At 46.5% G+C, this 19,397-nt stretch overlaps 1 protein-coding gene across 1 annotated transcript; it reads left to right on the forward strand.

Moving 5' to 3' along the window:
- Positions 1 to 289: 289 nt before the first annotated feature.
- LOC139237823 (tetraspanin-1-like) lies at positions 290 to 17,452 on the forward strand. Its single transcript, XM_070867050.1, has 8 exons — positions 290 to 464; positions 3,222 to 3,318; positions 7,129 to 7,326; positions 10,356 to 10,430; positions 13,579 to 13,686; positions 14,980 to 15,132; positions 15,270 to 15,353; positions 17,345 to 17,452. Exons 2-8 carry the CDS (start codon positions 3,247 to 3,249, stop codon positions 17,399 to 17,401), a joined length of 747 nt encoding a protein of 248 aa, XP_070723151.1. The 5' UTR covers positions 290 to 464; positions 3,222 to 3,246; the 3' UTR covers positions 17,402 to 17,452.
- The last annotated feature ends 1,945 nt before the right edge of the window (positions 17,453 to 19,397 follow it).

Here is a 19,397-nt window from a genome sequence, read left to right on the forward strand (position 1 = left end):
ATGGAAAGCTTGGAAGTTCAGCGCAGCCATCTCATCACAGACAATGAGAAGCGAGGACTTTTATTTTTATTCATTCTGGCAAGGCTGGCATTTATTGCCCATCCCTAATTGTCCCTTGAGAAACATAGAAAATAGGTGCAGGAGCAGGCCATTCAGTCCCTCGAGCCTGCACCACCATTCAATATGATCATGGCTGATCATGCAACTTCAGTACCCCATCCCTGCTTTCTCTCCACACCTCGCCGATCCCCCCAGCCACAAGGGCCACATCCAACTCCCCCTTGAATACATCCAACGAACTGGCCTCAACAACCCTCTGTGGCAGAAGGTGATGGTGAGCCGCCTTCTTGAACCCCTGCAGTCCGTGTGGTGAAGGTGCTCCCACAGTGCTGTTAGGGAGGGAGGTCCAGGATTTTGACCCAGCGACGATGAAGGAACGGCCGATATATTTCCAAGTCAGGATGGTGTGTAACTTGGAGGGGAACCTGGAGTACTTTGGTTCAGTATTCACTAAGGAGGACACAAACAACCTTCCGGATATAAAAGTGGTCAGAGGGTCTATTAAGGAGGAGGAACTGAGGGAAATCTTTATTAGTCGGGAAATTGTGTTGGGGAAATTGATGGGATTGAAGGCCGATAAATTGTACATTCCTGTCTGGCATAAAAATAAAAAAGGGAAGGTGGCTCAACCGTGGCTATCTAGGGAAATCAGGAATAGTATTAAAGCCAAGGAAATGGCATACAAATTGGCCAGAAATAGCAGCGAACCTGGGGACTGGGAGAAATTTAGAACTCAGCAGAGGAGGACAAAGGGTTTGATTAGGGCAGGGAAAATGGAGTACGAGAAGAAGCTTGCAGGGAACATTAAGGCGGATTGCAAAAGTTTCTATAGGTATGTAAAGAGAAAAAGGTTAGTAAAGACAAACGTAGGTCCCCTGCAGTCAGAATCAGGGGAAGTCATAACGGGGAACAAAGAAATGGCAGACCAATTGAACAAGTACTTTGGTTCAGTATTCACTAAGGAGGACACAAACAACCTTCCGGATATAAAAGTGGTCAGAGGGTCTATTAAGGAGGAGGAACTGAGGGAAATCTTTATTAGTCGGGAAATTGTGTTGGGGAAATTGATGGGATTGAAGGCCGATAAATCCCCAGGGCCTGATGGACTGCATCCCAGAGTACTTAAGGAGGTGGCCTTGGAAATAGCGGATGCATTGACAGTCATTTTCCAACATTCCATTGACTCTGGATCAGTTCCTATCGAGTGGAGGGTAGCCAATGTAACCCCACTTTTTAAAAAAGGAGGGAGAGAGAAAGCAGGGAATTATAGACCGGTCAGCCTGACCTCAGTAGTGGGTAAAATGATGGAATCAATTATTAAGGATGTCATAGCAGCGCATTTGGAAAATGGTGACATGATAGGTCCAAGTCAGCATGGATTTGTGAAAGGGAGATCATGCTTGACAAATCTTCTGGAATTTTTTGAGGATGTTTCCAGTAGAGTGGATAAGGGAGAACCAGTTGATGTGGTATATTTGGACTTTCAGAAGGCTTTCGACAAGGTCCCACACAGGAGATTAATGTGCAAAGTTAAAGCACATGGGATTGGGGGTAGTGTGCTGACGTGGATTGAGAACTGGTTGTCAGACAGGAAGCAAAGAGTAGGAGTAAATGGGTACTTTTCGGAATGGCAGGCAGTGACTAGTCGGGTACCGCAGGGTTCTGTGCTGGGGCCCCAGCTGTTTACATTGTACATTAATGATTTAGACGAGGGGATTAAATGTAGTATCTCCAAATTTGCGGATGACACTAAGTTGGGTGGCAGTGTGAGCTACGAGGAGGATGCTATGAGGCTACAGAGTGACTTGGATAGGTTAGGTGAGTGGGCAAATGCGTGGCAGATGAAGTATAATGTGGATAAATGTGAGGTTATCCACTTTGGTGGTAAAAACAGAGAGACAGACTATTATCTGAATGGTGACAGATTAGGAAAAGGGAAGGTGCAACGAGACCTGGGTGTCATGGTACATCAGTCATTGAAGGTTGGCATGCAGGTACAGCAGGCGATTAATAAAGCAAATGGCATGTTGGCCTTCATATCGAGGGGATTTGTGTACAGGGGCAGGGAGGTGTTGCTACAGTTGTACAGGGCCTTGGTGAGGCCACACCTGGAGTACTGTGTACAGTTTTGGTCTCCTAACTTGAGGAAGGACATTCTTGCTATTGAGGGAGTGCAGCGAAGATTCACCAGACTGATTCCCGGGATGGTGGGACTGACCTATCAAGAAAGACTGGATCAACTGGGCTTGTATTCACTGGAGTTCAGAAGAGTGAGAGGGGACCTCATAGAAACGTTTAAAATTCTGACGGGTTTGGACAGGTTGGATGCAGGAAGAATGTTCCCAATGTTGGGGAAGTCCAGAACCAGGGGTCACAGTCGAAGGATAAGGGGTAAGCCATTTAGGACCGAGATAAGGAGAAACTTCTTCACCCAGAGAGTGGTGAACCTGTGGAATTCTCTACCACAGAAAGTAGTTGAGGCCAATTCACTAAATATATTCAAAAGGGAGTTAGATGAAGTCCTTACTACTCGGGGGATCAAGGGGTATGGCGTGAAAGCAGGAAGTGGGTACTGAAGTTTCATGTTCAGCCATGAACTCATTGAATGGCGGTGCAGGCTAGAAGGGCTGAATGGCCTGCTCCTGCACCTATTTTCTATGTTTCTATGGGATGGCGTTCCCCTGCACCTGCTGCCCTTGTCCTTCTAGGCGGTAGAGGTCACGGGTTGGGGAGGTGCTGCCGAAGAAGCCTTGGCGAATTGCTGCAGTGAATCTTGTAGATGGTGCACACTGCAGCCACGGTGCGTCGCTGGTGGAGGGAGTGAATGTTGAAGGTGGTGGATGGGGTGCTTTGTCCTGGATGGTGTCGAGCTTCTTGAGTGTTGTTGGAGCTGCACTCATCCAAGTTGATACAGCAGGCAGTACTTCCATAGCAGTATTCTCTGCATTAATCACAATATTAGTTGTATTATACACCTCATTGAAAACACAACATTCTTATGAATAACGACATTATCACTGGCGACAGTTTCTTTGTGAAAAGGATTAATTGGGTTCACTGTTACCAATCCATTGTCAAAGCATGCTTCATGCACTGTAAACACGTTGCACAGATAAAATATTTTGCTTTCACTAATATTCTTTTAAAAACATTTTCTTTAGATGCTGTCATTTGAATAACAGAAACATGGAGCCACAAACCCAGAGTATTCTCTTTTGTATGAAATTGTTAATGCTTGGGGTCAATGCCATTATATCCGTAAGTACGTTAAGATACCTCTACCAGTGTATTGAATTTTTTTTTTTGCATTGAAATGCCTCCCTCCCCAGATGAGAACCAGTGGGTTAATGCACTGCCATTTCATCCTGACACCTAGGGCCACACCAGCCCTTATGCCATTGAGGTTTCTCTGTCAATTCCACCCACTCCTGCCCACAGCATGCTCCATTTACAACCATAGGCCGCAGTATTTCAGAGATCCGCTAAAGAAAGAGAGACTTGCATTTATATAGCGCCTTTCACGACCACCGGATGTGTCAAAGTGCTTTACAGCCAATAAAGTACTTTTGAAGTGTAGTCACTGTTGCAATATGGGAAATGCGGCAGCCAATTTACGCACAGCAAGCTCCCACAAACTGCAATGTGATAATGATCAGAAAATCTGTTTTTTGCGCTGTTGATTGAGGGACACTGGGGATAATGCCCCTGCTCTTCTTCGAAATAGTGCCATGGGACCTTTTATGTCCACCTGAGAGAGCAGACGGGGCCTCGGTTTAACATCTCATCAGAAAGACGGCACGTCCGACAGTGCAGCCCTCCCTCAGCACTGTACTGGGAGTGCCAGCCTAGATTTATGTGCTCAAGTCCTTGAATCCACAACCTTCTGACTCAAAGGCGAGTGTGCTGCCCACTGAGTCAGGGCTGACACTAGGTCTGGGTGGCCACCAGCTCTGATGACACCACTGACTGGAACTTTGTATAACAGAGCAATTCTGTCTCTCTGCCACGGGCTCTGTGTGACTTCAGACCAGTCTGGCAGCCCAAGTCCCAGGAAGGTACGCTGCTTTTCGAGTACCCAGCCAGAAGCATATCTTGTGTTTTGGAATTTTACCTCCCCCTCCTTTTATCTGACCCGAGGGTCAGGTACACGCCAATGGTATATGGAGGGTGGTTCAGATACAGAACATGAATCACAGAACGGTTACAGCACGGAAGGAGACCATTCAGGCGGTAGAGCCTGTGCCGGCTCTCTGCAAGAGCACATCGGCAAGTCCCACTCCCCCACCCTTCCCCCGTAGCCCTGTAACTTTTTTTTCTTTAAGTTACTTATCCAAGTCCATTTTGAAAGCCTCTATTGAGTCTGCTTCCACCATCCTTTCAGTCAGCGCATTCCAGAGACTAACCACTCTCTGCGTAAAAAGTATTTCCTCATGTCACCTTTGGTTCTTCTGCCTTAAATCTGTGAGCTCTGGTTCTCAGCCCTTCTGCCAATGGGAACAGTTTCTTGCTAGCTACTCTGTCCAGACCCCTCATGATTTTGCAGAAGACGCTTTCAGCCATGAAAATTTTACTTTGCTCAATTCCCAAAAAAATCTGTGATCTGACAAAGGGAAGTTGCGTGTGATGTGAAGAGATTGGGTAACATTTTTAAAATGTCCTTTCTTCCATTCACGGTTGTATTTTCAGCCAGGATTAACTTTTCCCTCCTTGGGCACCTCCCCAACTCCAAGCTCGCTGGTAACTCACGCGATTCCCCCTGGGATTTTCCAAATTAACTGACGTTAGTGGAGTCTGTCCCTGATGTGAGGGAGGGCCAGAAATGCCCAGTCAGGTACAACATTTTTACACAACATGGTTGAGGGGGAGAACTTTATATGTTCAAATGGTACGTGGTTAATGACTATTAAAAAGTAAAATTTTTACTGATTAATTAATAACTATTACATAGGAACATAAGAAATAGGAGCAGGAGTAGGCCATATGGCCCCTCGAACCTGCACCGCCATTTATACGATCATGGCTGATCCGATCATGGAATCTGGTCCACTTCCCTGCCCACTCCCCATAACCCCTTAATCTCTTATCGGTTAAGAATGTATGCACATCCTATAGATTTATGCAGGAATATTTTAAATGATTACTTGTTCCATGATATCTTGTTCCGGAGGGCTGTGGTATTCTCAGCCATTGAGTATATTCAACACGGAGGTCGATCATTTTTTGAGAACTGAGGTAATTAAGGGATATGGGAATAGCGCAGGAAGGTGGCGTTAAGAACCTAAGAATTAGGAGTAGGAGTAGGCCATTTGGCCCCTCGAGCCTGCTCCGCCATTCGATAATAGCATGATCTTGGCCTCAACTCTAGTTTCCTGCCTGTTCCCCATAACCCATGACACACTCCCCTGTAGTTCAAAAATCTGTTTATCTCCGCCTTAAATATATTCAATAACCCAGCCTCCACAGCTCTCTGGGGCAGAGAATTCTAAAGATTCACGACCCTCTGAGAGAAGAAACTTCTCCTCATCTCTGTATTAAATGGGCGACCCCTTATTCTGAAACTATGCCCCCTAGTTCTAGATTTCCCCACAGGGGGAAAACATCCTCTCTGCATCTACCCTGTCGAGCCCCCTCAGAATCTTATATGTTTCAATAAGATCACTTCTCATTCTTCTAAACCCCAATGAATATAGGCCCAACCTGCTCAATCTTTCCTCCTAAGACAACCCCTTCATCTCAGGAATCAACCTCATGAACCTTCTTTGAGCTGCCTTGAGGTAGATCGGCTATGATCTTATTGAATGGCGGAACAGGCTCGAGGGGCTAAATGGCCTACCCCTGCTCCTAATTCTTATGTTCTTATGATAGTTTCTTGAATAAGAACATAAGAAATAGGAGCAGGATTAGGCCATTCAGCCCATCGAGCCTGCTCCTCCTTTCAATAACATCATGGCTGATCTGATCATGGACTCAGGTTCTAGCTTGAACATGTGCCTTATTAAATTTGGCAACCTCATTTTTAAATCAAAAAAGGTATAGAGTCATGTTCATTTTAAAGGTAACAAATGAGCAGATTTGATATGAAATTAATTCTACTGTACTCACCAATAGTAGGGGATGGGGAGAAGTCCTCACAGCTCTGAGACCGGGCCAGACTATTGGGATGACGATGTCCTCTGCCTACTGGCTTTGTGGGTCCCGCACAAAAGGAGTGAACAGTCTCAGCCCGGTTCTTTGAGGGCATGGAACCATGTTATAAAACTACCTCCAATTTGGTATTGGATTAGAAATCTCGCTCAGAAAGGCCACAAGGACAGCTGGTGTAAGCAACTGGTGCAGAGGACATGGCTCCTTTGAGGTTTTGGCTTGGTGCTGCTGTTAGGGGCCCACAGAGAGCTTTAATTTACCCTTCCTCCAACTGCACTGCGTTGAACCTGGTGGTATTTGATGTCAACACTGGGCGTGTGAAACAGGGAAATAATTCCATTGATTCGAGAAATGCGAGGGTATGCTTATCACGAAAGGATGAACAGGCTGGATCTCTTTACTCTTTAAAAAAGAAGGCTGAGGGGTGACCGAATAGAGGTCTTTAAAATTATGAAAGGTTTTGATAGAGTAGACACGGAGAGAATGTTTCCACTTGTGGAGAAGAGCGTGACTAGAGGCCATCAATATAAGATAGTCACCAGGAAATCCAATCGGGAATTCAGAAGCAACGTCTTTACCCAGAGAGTGGTGAGAATGTGAAACTCGCTACCACAGGGAGTGGTTGAAGCGAATAACGTAAATGCATTTAAGGGGAGGCTGGACAAGTGTATGAGGGAGAAGGGAATAGATAACGCTGATAGATTTAGATGAGGAAAGACAGGAGGAGGCTCGAGTGGAGCATAAACGCCGGCATGGACTGGTTGGGCCGAATGGCCTGTTTCTGTGCCGTATATCCCATGTAATCCTCTGTAATTCTCCAACAACTTAATAAGCACACAATAAAGCTGCCCTCTGCAATAAGACTGTTGTTGAAGCACAGTTTGTTTGGTGACAGGACTGCAACATTGAGATTTTTTTTTCTAGGTGGCTGGTTTTGTGCTTCTTGGATTCGGGGTCTGGGTGAAGGTTCATGGCGATTCTGTCCTGCAAATCCTGGGATCACATGCCGGACATCTGTTGAGTGTCGGATACTTCTGCATTGCTGCGGGCTGCTGCATTGCAGTGCTGGGGGTCATTGGCTGCTGGGGTGCTATCAAGGAGAGCAAGTTACTTTTGATGCTGGTAGGTTTACAATATTGCTGTCAGAACAGATTTCCAAACTGGGACAGTTTAACAGTGTCGAGGCTATTAAGAAGTCGCGGAATTTCATACGAAACAGTCACCCAGAGATTATGTAATATATATAGAAGAAAGAAAGATTTGCATTTATATAGCGCTTTTCACGAATACCGGATGTCTCAAAGCGCCTTACAGCTTTTGGGGTGTAGTCATTGTTTTAATGTAGGAAACGCGGCAGCTTATTTGCGCACAGAAAGCTCCCACAAACAGCAACGTGATAATGATCAGATCATCTGTTTTTTTTGTTATGTTGATTAGGGGATAAATATTGGCCCCAGGACACCGGGGATAACTCCCCTGCTCTTCTTCGAAACAGTGCCATGGGATCTTTTACGTCCACCTGAGAAGGTAGACAGGGCCTCGGTTTAATGTTTCATCCAAAAGACGGCACCTCCGACAGTACCGCAATGCCTCTGGGAGTGTCAGCACTGCACTGGGGGTGTCAGCCTGGATTTTTTGTGCTCATGCCCCGGGAGTAGGACTTGAACCCCACAATCTTGTTTAAGTGTTGCATTACAGGACACATCCCTGCACCTTGCAAAAGTGTCATTAAGAGTAACCAATTATACTAATTGTGAAAGGGCTATTATTTAAATTGTTTATTATTTTTGTCAAAATCATCCATTTGCATTTAACTCATTAACCACGGTACCTGGTTACAATTGACTGTACGCTGCCTAGTTTACTGTAGAACGCCATGCTCGAGAACCCCACACAAATCACCAGTAGACTTTCCCCGCAATCTTCAACATGTTGAGGTAGTTCACCGGCAGCTCGTCCAAAACCGTCGATGGTTGCTGGTGCAGAGAAAGCATCTTTCACTTCAATCTAGGTACCTGAGCTTTCTGCAGCTGTCCCCTTCGGATTGCGTTCTTGGCAAGCCACTCGGGGCAGCCCTTTCCACCTGCTCCGGCTCAGTTGCGCTAATCTTCCGGGGGGGTGCACCCATCGCTCATTGGAGAGACAGAGAACCCTGCTTGCCGGTCCTCACTTATCCCGCCAGCAGCTCCAGGGCTGCATCGATATCGAGGGGCCCTGGAGTGCTGTGAGCAGTTCTGGGCACCACACCTTAGAAAGGATCAGTTGGCCTTAGAGGGAATGCAGCGTAGGTTTACCAGAATAGGGAACTGGATTTTCGGCTTTGATGTTTTTGGGGCGATAATAGCAGCGGGGTGGTAAAGTTTGCACCCGGGAACAGTTTGCGCCTCAGTAAGGAGGTTCGGGCAACTGGGCCCTGAGTCAGGGGGTGCAGCACTAAGGGATTTGCATGTTAGGATGGGAAAATCCCGTGCTAAAGAGCCAGGCCGGGAGCGTTCCAAGTGACGTTTAGTGGGGGAATAAAAACCAAAAAAAAAATCCCCACAAAAACATTCTCAAAATATTGCCCACGCCACCGCAATATAAATTAAAAGAAAAAACAATCACACTTACCTTATGAGTCCATTACCGACCTCTCCGCTGTCGGGATGGTTGGACTGCCCGATTTCCCAGGCGGTCGCTGCGGTGCGCGCTGCGGGGTGGGCGGGTCGGGCGGGAGACAAATCGCGCCGGTGTCGTGGCCGGTGGGCGTTGCACACCGGGCGTGGCTCTTCCGGGCGATGCTGCTCCGCGCCGCCATTAAACCGGACTCGAGGATCGCCGCGCGGTGCTGGAGGCCGGCCGCCCACCCAGAACACCTCACTGCCGCCATTGCCGCTGCTCTGGGGCAAGAAACGGAGTGGAGGGAAGCCGAAAATCCACTCCCTGGACTTCAACGGTTAAGTTCTGAGGAGAAGTTACACAAATTAGGGTTGTATTCCATGGAATTTAGAAAGTTAAGGAGTGAGCTGATGTATTAAGGGGGACTGATAGGGTAGGTAGAGACTTCAGCTGGTTGAGGAGTCTAGGACTAGGGGCCATAGTCTAAAAATAGAGCTAGCCTTTCAGGAGTGAAATTAGGAAACACTTCTACACACAAACGACAATTGATTCTAGATAAATTGTTCATTTAAAATCAGAGATTGATAGTTTACTGTTAACCAAAGGTATTCAGAGATATGGAGCAAAGGCAGGTTTATGGAGTTAGGTCACAGATCAGGCAAGATCTCATTGAATGGCAGAACAGGCTTGAGGGGCTGTGTATGTGATATATTCCTCCGAGACTACCCTTCCCATATAGCAACTCAAAGCATTTCAAATGTTCCAGAAAGGTATTGCAAATTGAATGTCTCACTATTGCTAATGTGTTTATTATGCCCAGTATCGCAGCCAGGTTAAAAAGCAAAAGAAATACTTGCATTTATATCGTGCCTTTCACGACCACTGGACGTCTAAAAGTGTTTTACAATGAAGTACTTTTGGAGTGTAGTCACGTTGTAATGTGATAATGCGGCAGCCAATTTGCGCACAGCAAGCTCCCACAAACAGCAATGTGATAATGACCAGATAATCTGTTTTTTTGTTATGTTGATTGAGGGATAAATATTGGCCCCAGGACACCGGGGAGAACTCCCCTCCTGTTTTTTGAAATAGTGCCTGGGATCTTTTATGTCCAACTGAGAGCCCGGACAGGGCCTCGGTTTTATAATGTCTCATCCAAAAGACGGCACCTCTGACAGTGCAGCACTCCCTCAGCACTGCACTGGCGTGTCAGCCTAGATTTTATGTGCTCAAATACCTGGAGTGGAACTCAAACCCACAACCTTGTGGCTCAGAGTCTCAGAGGCCCACTGAGCCACGACTTACTCTAGGATACCTTTGTTGCCTTGGTGTCCTTCCATCTCGTGTTGTTCAATTTTAGAAACATAGAAATCTACAGCGCAGAAGAAGGCCATTTCGGACCATCTCTCCCTGTTGAACGCTATTAAAGCTGCATTTACTGGGTTACGTGTTAGAGCAATAATCTGTGAGAAAACCCTGTTTAATTATTTAGCTGCTGAAGAGTAGTGAAACTGCATTACAAAATTAACATTGCTCTTTTTTGTAACTTGCAGTTCTTCATAGCCATGTCATCGATTTTCATTGGAGAAATCATTTCTGCGGCTGTCGTTTTGATCTTTCGATCAATTGTAAATATCAATCCTTCAGGATAATGCTGATGCTTTGTGTATTAAAACTGCTAATATGCCCGCCTCCTGCGAATGGTTTGCTAAAGCACTCCCTTCATTCCTGCCCCGCTTTCTGCTCAATCCTTCCTCCGAAGTAATGCAGGAAGCATAAACCGTAGCTTTCTACAGTTGGGTTCTTTATGACGTGATGCAAAAAGTGTCGTGTTTCAAAATTCTCACCCTTGTTTTCAAACCCCTCCGTGGCTCATGTGTGACACAACAATTACTGAAGTAAAGGGACATCTATACATTTTAATCTTACTTTATTGCAAAATAACAACTTGCATTTATATAGCACCTTTAACATAATTTGTGAGATCTCCCACATTCTACCCTACGTAAACTAGGTTGCCCATGTCCTAATTCACACCAAATCACGCTCACCCATCACCCCCTGTGCTCGCTGACCTACATTGGCTCCCGGTTAAGCAACGCCTCGATTTCAAAATTTTCATCCTTGTTTTCAAATCCCTCCACGGCCCTCGCCCCTCCCTATCTCTGTAATCTCCTCCAGCCCCACAACTCCGAGATGTCTGCGCTCCTCTACTTCTGCCCTCTTGAGCATCCCTGATTATAATCACTCAACCATTGGTGGCCGTGCCTTCTGTTGCCTAGGCCCCAAGCTCTGGAACTCCCTCCCTAAACCTCTCCGCCTCTGTCCCTCTCTTTCCTCCTTTGAGACGTACCTTCAACAACAATAACAACAACTTGCCTTTAACGTAGTGAAAGATCCCAAGATGCTTCAAGGGAGTATTATGAGATAAAAATTTGACTCTGAGCCAATAGAAATTAGCATAGGTGATCAAAACCTTGGTCAAAGAGGAATGTTTTGAGGAGGTAATTTGTGCCAGCAAGCTCCCACAAACAGCAATGTGATAATGACCAGATCATCTGTTTTTGTTATGTTGATTGAGGGATAAATATTTGCCCAGGAACACCGGGGACAACTCCCCTGCTCTTTTTCAAAATCGTGGCCATGGGATCTTTAAATCCATCTGAGAGAGCAGACGGGGCCTCAGTTTAACGTCTCATCCAAGAGACGGCACCTCCGCAGTGCAGCGTTCCCTCAGCACTGCACTGGAGTGAAACAAAATGAGTAACTGGTTTAGCATAGTGCAGTTTCACTCGTTGAATCTGACTGATCTGAATCCAGTTCAGTGCCCTCTCTGTCAGCATCTAATGTCCTACATCAAATAAGTCTGAGATAGTCTCAACTCAATCCCTAAAGGTCTTAGACTTGCATAAACCTGCACATAATTTTGGAAAAAATTGGCACCTCAGTCAAAGAGGCTATAAAAGATACGTAGAGTTAGAGATGTAAAGGATCGTGCTTTAAAAAAAGTTACAAAAGGTGGCATAGGAAACTATAGGAGTTTGTTGTCCATTGTGGGTGAACCTATGGAAACTCTTATTAAAGAGAAGGTCATGGAGCATTTAGATAGAAATAAAATCATAATACTTGCCCAACAGGGTACAGTAGCACAATGGTTATGCCATTGGCCTGGTAATCCAGAGGCCTGGATGAATGATCCAGAGATGTGAGTTCAAATCCCACAATAACAGCTGGGGAATTTAAATTCAGTTAATGAAATAAATCTGGAATAAAAAGCTAATGGTGGACCATGAAACTACTGGTTCAATAATGTTGTTACCTGGTCCAGAGCCCACAGCAATGTTGTTGACTCATAACTGCCCTTCCAAAATGGTGGCTCACCACCTCCTTCTCAAGGGTGATTAATAAATTCTGGCCTTGCTGGTGACTCCCATATCCCAGGAATGAATAAATTAAAACAAACCTGGGATGTGACTCGCTCATTTTTATGAGCAGTGCTTTATTGCTCAGACATTTGCTGTAAACGCTGTTTATTTCCAGCGTATTTTCTTATCAGTCATTGAGTATATTCAAGACAAAGGTCGTTAAATTTTGGGAACTAAGGGAATGAAGGGATATGGGGATAGAGTGGGAAGATGGAGTTGAGGTAAAAGATCAACCATGATCTTGTTGAATGGCGGAGCAGGCTCGAGGGGCCGAATGGCCGACTCCTGCTCCTATTTTTTATGTTCTTCTGTACCAAAGGCAGGAAATACGAATATTTTTGTCAGTGGACTGAGCTGATAATTCACAAGCATATTGCAACAGTTACACTACATAAGTCTGACTGTTGTTAAAAATCTGGAATATATTTACGTAGCGATGGTAGCCATTGCACACGCAATTCATCGAAAAAAGATTTACAGGTACGGTAATGCAATGGTTACTCTGGACTAATAATCCAGAGGGCTGGACTAATAATGAGTTCAATCCGCAATTTGAATTCAGTTTTTTTTTTAAATCTGGAAATATGAAAAAAAAATATGGCATCAGTAAAATTAATATTAAAAACCCAACTGCTTCACTGCTGTCCTTTTGTGGTTGGAAACCTGCCGTCCTTATCCGGTCTGGTCTATATCTGACACCAGCCCCACATCAACGGGGTTGACTCTTAGAAAAGCTAAATACTGCGGATGCTGGAATCTGATTTATAAACAGAAAATGCTGGAAATACTCAGCGGTACAGGCAGCATCTGTGGAGAGAGAAACAGAGTTAACGTTTCAGGTCGACGACCCTTAATCAGAACTGGCGAATGTTCGAAAAGAGCAGATTCTTAAGGAGCACTGAAAGGGGGGAGAGTAGGAAAGAACAAAAGGGAAGGTCCGTGATGGGGAAGACAGGAGAGATTAGAGAGACGAAAGGGATGGTGGGCCGATTTGAAATGGTAATGGCAGAAGTTGCAAAAAAAAAAGGTTAGTCTAGATAGGGTGTGAATGGCAGGATAATTACCAGTTGCCATTGGAAACAAAGAGAAAAAAAAACATTACATAAGATCGGGGGCAAATGTGGGCAGAGGTTATGATCTGATGGTTGACTCTTAACTGCCCTCTGAAGTGGCCCAGCACGGCACTTAGTTGTGTCAGGCCAATGAAGAGTGGACAATGAACGTGAGCCTTTCCAGCGATGCCCACACTCCAATAATGGGTCTCAAGAATGAGTGCAGTGGGGGGGGGGCGGGGAGGGAATGTACAGGAAGATACATGGTTACTAAATAGAGGTGTTTGTCTTCCCCTTAGATTACAACTGTATTTAAAGCAGAGGCTCTTCAATTATTAAAAAACAACTACACTGGATTTGGTGATAAAAACTTTGCAAGTTATGGATGGGATTCTATTATGACAACTGTAAGTTACACACAGGTCCATTGCAGCATTGCGCACTGACGGCATTATGGAAAATCAAATCATTACCCCGGCGTGCTAGTCCAGAGACAAGGGGTCCGATTTTAACCCGACTCGCTCAGCAGAAATCTGGAGGGTGGGCAGTTAAAATCGCCCCTTGGCTCTTACCTGTCCGAAAATCGCCACAATCACAATATCTGCAATTTTAACCTGCTCTCCTGAGCGGGCAGAGAGGACACCTGCCCGGAGCCAACTGGGTCCTTCTTTGAAGAAAGACTTGTATTTCTATAGCGCCTTTCATGGCATCAGGTTGTCCCAAAGCACTTTACAGCCAGTGAAGTACTTTTATTGAAATGTGAGAAATGTGGCAGCCAAATTGCACACAGCAAGCTCCCACAAACAGCAATGTGATAATGACTGGATCACCTGTTTTTTTGTTATGTGGATTGAGGGATAAATATTGGCCAGGACACCGGAGAGAACTCCCCTGTTCTTCTTCGAAATACTGCCGTGGGATATTTTACATCCATCTGAGAGAGCAGACGGGGCCACGGTTTAACGTCTCATCTGACAGTGCAGCGCTCCCTCAGCACTGCACTGGGAGTGTCAGCCTGGATTTATGTGCTCAGGTCACTGGAGTGGGACTGAGAAACGCTCGCACAATAAAAAAAATCGGCCGACTTACCTGTTGAATTGTGGAACGCGAGGTCCGTGCCACGACCTTGCAGGCCCAGCGCTCCACCCGAGTGCAGGGCTGATGCCATGGCACCCCGTTCCCCGGTGGTCCAGGTAGGGAGCCGCAGATCCTGCAGCTTTAAGGAAGGGGAGATTCCCTTCTCCGTGGCGCACTGCGCCCCTCTCCTTTTGCTTCTGCCCCCTTAGTGCAAGCGCAGCGTGCTATTTTACACTCCACTTGCTCTCGGGGGAGGGTGTGGGGCGGTAACCCCAATATCGCGAGCGGGGCGGGACATCTGCGCTTGGCACTTTAAGTCCCGCCCCCAAATGGGGTGCTACGAAATCCCCCCCGCTGCCCCCCAAGAAAAAGAAGCATTGGAAGTGAGAGGACCCTGAACAAGCCTGCCTCCTGAGTCAAGAAGGTGCATGGTGTCGGGATACTGCAGCATGGAGATAAACGGAGTATAAAGTTATGGCATAAATGACAACAGGAAGCCCAGAAGAGCTTGTTTTGTGCGGCAGTAGTTGTCAATGATGCGTTCATTGTCTTGCGGCCTTGCATTGGATTCGATCCTGTTCACAACAAGCGTTTTCTGAACGAGTGTCCTTTTGTCATTTCAGTTTCATTGTTGCGGGTTAAATAACTACACCGATTTCGCAGGATCACTCTATCAGTCACAGAAAGAACGTCTTTATCCCAAGAGTTGTTGTCGAAAACCTTTTTCTCTTGAATGCAACGGAATAGACACCACAAGCAACATTATCTATACAAAGGTACAGGATTTGCAGTGAAATGCTGAACAGTGAGAAAGCCCAGTGAGATGGGGTTTCATATTCAGCCTTTTGCATTGTTAAATTTCACGAGGAAAAAAAGCAAAGTTACCAATTTTATTATTTATATATGTTTTAAGGGATGTTTAAAGTCGGTCACCTTGATGATCAAAAAGAACAGTGCTGTTATTGGAGGCGTGGCTATTGCAATTGGCTTGATAGAGGTAAGATCTCGCAATAACAATAAGGAGGTTAATAGGCCTGGGGCTGGATTTTCCGGTCCTCTGCGTTCCGTTTTTCGCCCCGGAGTAGTGGCAATGGCGGCGGTGAGGTGTTCCAGGCGGGCGGTTAGCCTCCAAAGCCGCACAGGGGGTTTTCGGGGCAGGTTTTACGGCGGTGCAGAGTAGCACCGCCCGGAAGAGCTACGTCCGGTGTACAATGCCTCTGGTGCACATTTTGACTCCCGTCTGCCCCACAGCGCGCCCCGCAGTGACCCCCCTGGGAAATCGGGCGGTCCAACCATCCCGACAGCAGAGAGGTGAGCAGTGCCTGAGATAAGTGCGATTGTTTTTTCTCTTATTTATTTTCGTCGATTTGCGCTGTGGTAGGGTGGGCAATGTTTTGGGAATATTTTTGTGGGTTTTTTTCAGGTTTTTTTTCTCCCCCAGCATTTCTCGGAGCGCTTCCGGCCCGGCTCTTTAGCTTGGGATCTTCCTATGCTAACGCCCAAGAGAGGTGTACAATGCCTCCCTTAGCGCTGCGCCCCCTGACTCAGGGCCCAGCTGCCCAATTTTGCTGACTGAGGCGCAGACTGTTCCCGGGCGCTAACCTCATTGCCCCGAAATCAGCCAAGCCGAAAATCCAGCCCCGGATTTTCCTGCAATTGGTAAAATGGCAGAGTGGAACTTCCGCCTGCCCATCGAATGGCACCGGCGCCCGCTTGAATTTCTGTGATGGGGCAGGTAGCCGGAGCTGCACCTCAACACTCAGAGGCACTTTCAGAAGGGAGGAGCGCCACCTGGGAGGGTCTGAGAGACTGCGCTGGAGCTAACGCTGGAGGAGGTAAGGTCCAATTGGGAGAAATTCGGGAACGCCATGTTTGGGCCCCTAACTTTTGAAAGCTAGAAAAATTAGCGGCGGGTGCTAATGATGCCTAGCTTTTTCTAAGTTCGGTGATAGCGCTCCAGAAAGGAAGTAGAGCACTAAATCAAGCTTCCTTCCTGGAGCACTAAAGGACGCAGACGGTGTGGGAGCGGTGCAGCGCTGCCGGGATCTAAGGCTCCTCCCCTTCCTGAAAGGGAAGGGCCATCGTTGCAGGCTCTGCATTGGGACCAGTGAGCCGTGATCAGGCCCGATCGGCCCCACGCACCGAAGCAGAGTGCCGGGCCGATCGCTCGTGAGAATTGGGAAAAAAAACATTTTTAGAAACTTTCCAACTTAACTCGGCAACCTCCCCTTTAACTCGCGCCCTCAACGCTCCCGACCTCCTGAACAAATGCCCTCCTGCAGCCGCCGGTGTTTTCGCCCGGCGATTCTGCGGGGGCGGGGCCGAACCAAAGTTCGGGTCAGGGGCGACGCGAATTGGGAATGAGGTCACGATCTCCAGGGCGCAGCGGATCGTGGCGCCTCGTGTTACCGCCAGCCGCGAGCCTCCGGGCCGAGTTAGCGAGAGTCGCTCATCTCGCCCTGCCCGGTCTGTAAGTCATCAGCGCCCGAGTGGCCATAACGGGAGGCACAGAGGAGGCCAATTTATAGACCAAAATGCTCCTTGGCAACTTGTCAGTTCTGGCCCCAGAGAAAGAATGTGGATGAAGTTTGGCGGGAGGTGGCACTCTGGCAGTCAGTGCCAACTCTATCATCCCACGAACAGCTATAAATAGCCTCAGTAGGTTGGCCAAGGGAAGCGGAGGCTAAGACCTTGCTGAAAGCATGATGTAAATGACTGAATTTTCCTTTCGCAATTGCTGTCAATTGGTAAAATTCAACTGACGAGCTTGATACAGGGGAAATGAAAAGGAAAGCAGCTGGGAATCTGAAATAGAAACAGAAAATGCTGGTTTAGAAAGTTCTGCACCCCAAAATGTTAACCTGCTATTTCTCGTTCACATGCTGATAAACAGTGGGTCGTTCACTTTCACTCTCATTCTATGACCCTGATTGCCACCGTAAGCTAAGATTGCTAACATTGTTTCTCTTTGCCCCGCTCTCTGCCCAGCTGACAGCAATAGTCATTTCGCTGATGCTATTCATCAACCTTTTCCGCACTGCATAGCTTGGACTCTGAAATCCGAGGTTTCTGTCGGGCTCCGTTTGACCTACTAAATATGCCTGTAAATAAAAGATTGGAAAACAATGGGTGAATGGTGACCAGTTACAAGGAGATCTCCTCAAGAGGGTTCCAACACCATCGTTATCCTCTCCAGCATCCAGGCTAATTGTTTCAAGCAACCTGTTTTCATTGTAACTCAATCTCTACCACCCATTCTTTTATTTTTGATATAAATACTGGTCTTTATGCATTAGTCATGATGTTATTGAGCAAGTAATTTGTGATATCATTACTGCCCGATTAGAGGGATTCAATCTACAGTGACTTTGTTCAGGAATAATACTGCTCCATGGCATGGGTATGTTACATAGAAACAAAGAAAATAGGAGCAGGAGTAGGCTATTCGGCCCGTCGAATCGGCACCACCATTCAAGATGATCATGGCTGATCCTCTATCTCAACACCATATTCCCGCTTTTCCCCCATACTCCTTGATGCCTTTTGTTTCTAGAAATCTATCTATCTCCCTCTTAAATATATACAGTGACTTGGCCTCCACAGGTTCACCACCCTCTGAGTGAAAACATTTCTCCTCATCTCCGTCCTAAATTTCCTACCCCATATCCTGAGACTGTGACCCCTTGTTCTAGACTTCCCAGCCAGGGGAAACATTCTCCCCGCATCCAGTCTATTTAACCCCGTCAGAATTTTATACGTTTCAATGAGATTCCCTCTCATTCTTCTAAACTCTAGTGAATACAGGCCTAGTCGACCCAATCTCTCCTCATACGACAGTCCTGCCATCCCAGGAATCAGCCTGGTGAACCTTCGCTGCACTCCCTCCATGGCAAGTATATCCTTTCTTACGGGGTGGTTGAATTTTTTGCGTATTAGTACAGGAGTACTAACGAAAAGAGCAGGCTAGGGGATGACGTAATGGAGGTCTTTAAAATGATGAAAGCGTTTGATGGGGTAGATGTAGAGAAAATGTTTCCATTTGTGAGGAAGTCCAAAACTAGGGGCAATAAATATAAGATGGTCATTAATAAATCCAATAAGGAATTCAAAAGAAACTTCTTTACCCAGAGAGTGGTGAGAATTTGGAACTTGCTACCACAGGGAGTGATTGAGGCGAACAGGATAGATGTATTTAAGGGGAAGCTGGATAAACACATGAGGGAGAAAGGAATAGAATGATATGCTGATGGGGTGAGAGGAATCTCGTGTGGAGCATAAACACCGGCACGGACCAGTTGGTCCGAATGGCCTGTTTTTGTACATAGATTCTTAATTGTATACATTGGACTTATTTCATTTAACTATAACCGTGCCCTGCCATGTGTTCCTCATCGTCCAGCAGCCCATTGGCCAGGGATCATCATCATTTATGGTGACCTATCAGTGATTACCCAGATAGCAGTCTGCAGGATGCCCTCTTCCTGGCCCACTCTAAACTGAAACCAAAAGATTTCCCAGATGCCGTTTCTGCCCAACATGGCGGTCTAAAGATGGAAAATTGTCGCTCAGCTGGAGGAATGGCGACGATCTCGACGAGCGTGGTAAAGGTGTGCAGAGCGCTGTAGACAGATTGTGCGTTTAGTAAGGTTCTCATAGAATCAATGACATTTACAGCACGGAAGGAAGCCATTTCGGCCCATCGTGTCCACGCCGGCCGACAAAGAGCCATCCAGCATAATCCTACTTTGCAGCTCTAGGTCCGTAGCCCTGTAGGTTATGGTACTTCAGGTGCACATCCAAGTACTGTGAGGGTTTCTGCCTCTACCACCCTTTCAGGCAATGAGTTCCAGACTCCCAACACCCTCTGGGTGAAGAAATTTCCCCTCAAATCCCCTGCTTATTGACCCCTCTACTAAGGGAAATATCCTATCACTCTATCTAGGCTCCTCATGATATTTATACACCTCAGCCTCCTCTGTTCCAAAGAAAACAACCCCAGCCTACCCAATCTTTCCTCCTTGCTAAAGTTCTCCAGTCCGAG

The sequence above is a fragment of the Pristiophorus japonicus genome, chromosome 24 (genome assembly GCF_044704955.1).
Source record: "Pristiophorus japonicus isolate sPriJap1 chromosome 24, sPriJap1.hap1, whole genome shotgun sequence".
In the NCBI taxonomy this organism is placed as follows: Eukaryota; Metazoa; Chordata; class Chondrichthyes; family Pristiophoridae; genus Pristiophorus; species Pristiophorus japonicus.

What these genes read in the sequence shown, in the direction of transcription:
- LOC139237823 (XM_070867050.1), top strand. Translation starts at nt 3,247, where the DNA reads ATGGAGCCACAAACCCAGAGTATTCTCTTTTGTATGAAATTGTTAATG. An exon ending in GGGTCAATGCCATTATATCC is followed by an intron (nt 3,319 to 7,128) that starts GTAAGTACGTTA and finishes TTTTTTTTCTAG; the next exon opens with GTGGCTGGTTTTGTGCTTCT. An exon ending in GCAACATTATCTATACAAAG is followed by an intron (nt 15,133 to 15,269) that starts GTACAGGATTTG and finishes ATATGTTTTAAG; the next exon opens with GGATGTTTAAAGTCGGTCAC.